Source organism: Parasteatoda tepidariorum, chromosome 8 (assembly GCF_043381705.1).
Source record: "Parasteatoda tepidariorum isolate YZ-2023 chromosome 8, CAS_Ptep_4.0, whole genome shotgun sequence".
NCBI lineage: Eukaryota > Metazoa > Arthropoda > Arachnida > Araneae > Theridiidae > Parasteatoda > Parasteatoda tepidariorum.
The window spans coordinates 58,019,336-58,025,597 of record NC_092211.1 but is presented as its reverse complement, the minus strand read 5'-3'; the positions used below and the strand labels follow the sequence as shown (position 1 = coordinate 58,025,597).

Genomic DNA, 6,262 nt, shown 5'->3' with positions numbered 1-6,262 from the left:
CTCTCAAAACGGGATCCTTTCATCGGCGTCTTCAATTTTGGAAACAACCAGAAGTCCCAAGGAGCCAGGTCGGAAGAGTAGGGAGGTTGGCAAATGGTTGTAATTCCATGTTTGGCTAAGAAAATGTGGATCAATTGGGATGAATGTGCAGAGGCGTTGCATGATGCAAGTGCCAGTTGTTCGCCTTCCACAAGTCTGGTCTTTTGCGCCGAACTGTCTCACGGAGTCGCCGGAGAACATCTTGATAGTACTCCTTTGTCACTGTTTGTCCTTAATGTGCGTATTCGCGATGCACAATTCCACGGACATCAAAGAAAACAGTCAGCATCACCTTGATTTTGCTTCGCACCTGCTGCGCTTTCTTCGGCTTTGGAGAATCGGGATGCTTCCATTGCGACGACTGTCTTTTTGTTTCTAGGTCGTACCCGTACACCCATGACTCATCTCCAGTTCTCACGGTATTCAGAAACCCAGGATCAGTGTTGGCGGTGTCCAGAAGGTCCTGTGCAACGTCAAAACGGAGGTCTTTTTGTTCCAGGGACAACAACTTGGGTATGAATTTCGCAGCTACTCGGTTCATGTTCAAATCTTCACGCAAAATTGCTTGTGCAGAATCTCTACTCACTCCAACCTCTTCTGCAATCTCCCACACTGTCAAACGACGATCTGCCATCACCAAATTTCGCAACCTCTCAACATTAGCTGCACTCCGAGCTGTTTGGGGTCTGCCACAACGCTACTCACTCTCCGCTGATGTGCGGCCATCTTTGAATCGGATGAACCACTCCTTAATTTGTGTTACACCCATCGCTTCTTCTCCAAACACCTGCTGAATCTTACGAATTGCTTGGTTTTGAGAATCACCAAGCTTTTGACAGAATTTGCTGCAATATCTTTGCTCAATTTGTTTAGTCATCTTACGAGAAAACTAAATCCGACGAACATTACGAACAGCACCTTACTTGGCGACCACCAGCCAGCGACTGGCACAACCGAACGCGGTGAAAAAATTCAAGCATGTGCATTAAGGTTCCTCCTTCCACCGTGCACGATGGTGCCGCTTTAGAATAATTACTTAGCACGGGAAAAATTAAGGTCGGATACTTTTTAGACAGGCCTCGTATTTTGAGAAATTCCAGATCAAATTACGGTAAAAAGTACATTTTTACCGAAAAAAGTTACTGAACGGAAAATCTGATTTGCTGTATACCGTAAAATCTCGCTAATTAAATAAATATTGCTGTAAAAAATACAAAATACAGTATATTGTTTTGCGGTAAAAAATGATTTTTCAGTGAAATGGATTTTGCGTATGATGTACCCAAAGTGGTGGTACTTTATACCGTAATGTGTTCTGTAATTTTTTGCAGTGTACTTATAGTCATCTATACCGCCATGTACTGTTCATCTCTACTCTGAAGAAATTATAAAAGTAAGAGTATTTTCAAATGGTATTTAAGATCTAAAAACAGACCATATTTTGAGCAAAAATAATAATAATTGAGCTTGTTAACTAGTACGATATTTAATCAATAATTTAATCTTCCTTTTACACGGGGGAGACATAAGTAGAACTAAAATTTAATTAAACGTTTTCAGATTCTTTTTTTATTTAAGACGTAAAAAAAAAATTCTGGCATTTCCATTCCTTTTTTTGTTCTTTTCTGAAATTTCCTTTGTGTTTCCAAAAACAATTTAGAATGAAAATAATTCTATTAGGAAGGTAATTAACTAAAGTGTCGCTTTTGGGTTCCCTAAAGACCCGCTAATTTCTTGTTTTTGTTCAAAAGTGATCTTTTAACTATCATTTATAAAACTTTAGAAAAATGAATACAGAAAAAAAGCGTTTACGGAAGTAGGTATATTTTATTGATATTACAATTGCAGTCAACATTACATTTATATAGTTATGTTAATCAATAGATTAATCTTCATTATTAACTGTTTTACCCCTCTTAATAGAGAGAAACCATAATTGTTTTTTTTAAATTTTTTTTTATCTAAACTGCGTACATGAAGAAACAGACATTTGAGAAATACAAATCTTACTTTTGAGATTTTTGTCAGCTATCATTTCTTTGCCACGAATTAAAGCTCTGTCTTGAGAAATATTAACTAATTTTTTTAGTTAATTTTCATAGCATTTGTTTCTTCTTAGATCAAGTAGATGTGATCAAAATGAAATTTTTTAAGGATTTTTCTTTAAAGTTTTGATGATAAAATATTGCAAAATTGGAATTCAGAAAGACATTTTTTCATGCTGAAGGTTGCCATTATCAGTTACAAATTATTTTTCATTGAAACATTTTTTATTGGTCCATGAACTGATTTGGGCTATATAACGACAAAATTAACTGTTTAGTACTTAAATTATTAGTTTTCAAACTGGACAGAAACTACGAGAAGCTTTCAATTATCACAGGAAGAAAATAAAGAAAGACCACTGGCGCCATGCAATTATAGGATCTGTGTCTATCAAAAGAAGACCAAGCCCTTTCTGAAAGACAAAAAAAAAAAACAGATACCTACAAAACAAAAAAAGTGTTTTAAAAATAAATAAAGTTATAATGGCTTGTCCCGTCATGAACAAATATAATGTATATTTTTAGAATCCTTGTCAAAAATGAAGTGAAAAAATACATACAATAGAAGTCACAAATTGAATATCTATGAGACATCTATGTCTTTTTTATATATTTTTTTGATGCTCTGACCACAACTAAAAAATATTTTGCAGTTTTCAATTATAAAAATTAGTCAAATAGTAATTACAAAAATCTGTTAAATTATCGAAATTATATTAATACAAGAATATAAAATAAAAAAATAGTTTAAATCTTTGTGATTAATGTTCAAAAACTTATAAAAGTGATTTTATAAATTAAAGAAAGTTCAATAATGAATAACTGTTTCTCTTAGAACTAAATATCTAAAAAGAAGTGCAATTTTGAAGAAAAAAAAATATTGTTTGAAAGTACCTTTTATCGCAGAAAAAGACACTGATGTCTCGTCCTGTATTTCATAAGCACGAATTACTGAAGAACTAAATATAATATTTTGCTTTTTACCCTTGTCTATAATTAATACAAAATATTGAAAAAAGTATGAAAAATATGTTTAATAAAAATTCTGCTTCAACGAATTATTCACGAAAAAAAAATCTAAAAATATTCTTTTGAAATCTAACGAATCTTTAAATAGCTGTATTATTTACACAGAAATTAAAAAAATAAATAATAATATTTCAGAATCGAAGTTAAACAGCCGACTTCTTTCTAGTTCTTCAGTCATCAGTGCTTACCTCTGTATCTTCAAACATTTTAAAACCAACCCAGAAGACAAGGGAACTCTTTGTTCACGCATTAAGACAAACCAGCCTTGATGGATGACTTTTTGATAAAACTAATCCACAATTTCGTTACATGGAAAGGAAAACCATAAAAACTCCTACTGTCATCCCAATGACAAGATGATTGTAATCATTGAGCCGTCCACTTACGATACACCAGCACTGAGGTCATTGCAAGAAGGGCCATCACTGATTCGAATCTGAATCACCTTACCACCCCTCAGACATCGTGGTTCAAAAATAAACCACTATTAAAGAAAGCGGGTGTGAAAATATGTACCTGATTAATGATTATATACCTGATTATGTAATGGTTATGTACCGGAAAATATGCACCTGAACAGGGAGTTAGCACCTGATTAATGCAATCATATATTTTTAATGCATTTAGAAACCGCAATACATGTTATTTATTTAAAGTATCTTATAATTTTGGTTTCTAATAATATACTGACATTAAATAATCGTACAAAACTGAAGCAGTAAGGTATTACTTTATTAAAACCTTCATTCCCTTCAAAAATGTACAAAATTAAATAACAGTCGACATTTTTCAAGCTCTCAAAAATAGGCACCAGTTTTCGAGACTTGCCAGACCTAAATGAAAAAAAAAGAGAAAGAATTTGAAACAGAGACTTTTCGTGGGAAACTTAGCGTTTTTTTCTTCTTTTTTTTTTTTTTTCTTAACTTCAAATCATTTCTGTTTCTTCTTATTCAAGTCTGGTATGTCTGGAAAACGGGCACCTAGTTTCAAGCCCTTGAAAAATGTCAACTGTTTTTTTTTTCTATTTTGTTAATTTTTTTAAAGGAATGAAGTTTTTAATTAAGTAATAATGTATTGTTGGGCCTGAATAGCCTGGCCGGTAGGGCACTGGGCCCATGTCCGAGAGTTCGTGGATTCGAACCCCGCCGACCGAAGACTCCCCGTGTAGTAAAGTGACTTATGCACATTAAATCTGTCGAGTCGCAAAAGTCCTCCATGTTCCCATAACAAATCAATACCTCTGGGGGTACTGAATTGGAGATTGATCGTTCTCTGATTCAGGTCAAAATTACGATCTGTGGCTGAATGAATGAATGTGTGAATGGGTATGCCCTATAAAGGGGTGTGACGTATGGTGTGGCAGAAGTTGAATTCTTGGCCATAGATGGCGCCACTGGAAAAAAAGAACAATCGCACTCCCTCTGCCTAAACAGGCATACGTCAACAACAACAACAATGTATAGGTTTCAATTACACATATTAGAACAATCAAAACTGTACTGCCAAAAAAAAGAGACATTATTTTATAGTTTATTATGTTCTCATTCAGAACGTTGCTTTTTTAAATTCTCAGATAAATGTTCTCGAATTTAACTCATTTTATTCCTTTCTCACTACATAATCTACGTTATTGATTACTGATATCTGTGGTTTTGTGGCTTTATAAAAATTGCTTTATCATATCGTTTTTCTATAAGTATATGACTCTTGAAAAGTATTGCTGTCTACAATGTAATTAAATAAAATACTCATCTACTTTTTATTGGATTTAAGTTTTAAGTACACTTAACTTCTTACAAAACAATACATTGTAAACTATTTTTCTAACGCATATCGGATAATATGATTTTTTTTAGATATAAAGAACACTTATCTTGGCTCGTTTTGATTATGTCTGTAATTGTTTACAATCGATAACGAGTTGGAGAATTTTTGCGGCTGTCTTCAATGCTGCCTTTCTTATGCAGAAACTAAAGTACGCTTTTAAAAAGATATATGTATGCTTTTAGTTGTTTAATAAGATATTTATATTTAAAAGTCTCTGTATTAAATATTTTTAATGTATAATTTTCATCCATCCCTGTTTCCTTGAGCTTATTTTGAATCCGTGTTAATATTCTCTATGGTTGTAACTGTTCCACCAATTTGAATGTAAATATGTTCCTTACCATAGTATTCGGTGATAATGTTTTAATGGTTCGTAAGCCTTCCAGGAGGAGGATCGCTCGGTGGGCCGCGGGGTGGTGATGGTCCTTTCGCTGTTTGCTTAGCTTGTCTGGTCTTGCATATGAATTGGTACCACCACCCTGTGGATTCTGCATTCGGAACCTATGTGCTTCGATAGATCTCCTCTGCTTTTAGACAGGATAGTGGAGCTCTTTGTCGTGTATGACTCGAGGCCTTGTACTTGGAGGTTTGCATTTCTTGGTTTTCAGGTGATGTAGTCATGTTGCTTTCCTGGCATTGGTTTTCATTACAAATTTGGCGTATGGGACCTACTGGTATGCGAATGTTTGATTCAGATACTCGATTTATTTTAAGATTTGTGTATGCTTGCAACCTAAATGGCGGATTCTTACTTTACATGGTCTCGTAAAATTAACTTTACTGGTTTTTATGTGTATCATTATTACTGTAATTATAAATTGTGGTAATACTACAAAGTAACCATGGTGGCTGGTGATGGCTACTTTACACCAAATAATGTAAAAGAACATTCTAGATGTTTCTCAGCACTAGATGCTATCCTCGTGTTTTGGTGTAGTGGAACACCCCTTTGGTGTAAAGTAGTTGCCACCATTTTTTTATGTTTAGGTACGAATAATGTTTTTTTACAGTGTAAGCGACTCATTGTTACCAACCTTTATCTTTTGATATTGGATCAAAGCTTTGTCATGTAGGTTTCAACTCAAGCATCAGATTTACCAATGTTTCGAATTTCTCATTTAAAAAACTCCAGCTCTTGAAAAGTTCATGTAAATATTTTCGATCGTCGAATTTTGCACCTTTATTATATTCTGGCACCCTTACCTTATTACCTGGACACCTTTATTAAAATCCATAAATTGCATGGGTATTTTTTTTGTTGTTACATAATAAGTTTTGTCCGAGAGTACTCTTATTCGTAAATTATTAGAAATAATTTAGAA

At 33.8% G+C, this 6,262-nt stretch overlaps 1 protein-coding gene across 1 annotated transcript; it reads right to left on the bottom strand.

The window, feature by feature from the left end:
* Positions 1–271: 271 nt before the first annotated feature.
* Positions 272–916, bottom strand: LOC122268942 (protein GVQW3-like). Its single transcript, XM_071183903.1, has 2 exons — positions 745–916; positions 272–666 (listed from the first exon to the last, which is right to left on the bottom strand). The coding sequence occupies exons 1-2, from the start codon at positions 914–916 to the stop codon at positions 272–274; spliced, it is 567 nt and encodes a 188-aa protein (XP_071040004.1).
* Between the last annotated feature and the right edge of the window lie 5,346 nt (positions 917–6,262).

Excerpts from the sequence above, each read along its gene's own strand:
- LOC122268942 (XM_071183903.1), bottom strand. The coding sequence starts at position 916 with ATGACTAAACAAATTGAGCAAAGATATTGCAGCAAATTCTGTCAAAAG. Across the intron at positions 667-744 it reads TGGCCGCACATCAGCGGAGA|ATCGTCGTTTGACAGTGTGG; the intron begins GTGAGTAGCGTT and ends TGGTGATGGCAG.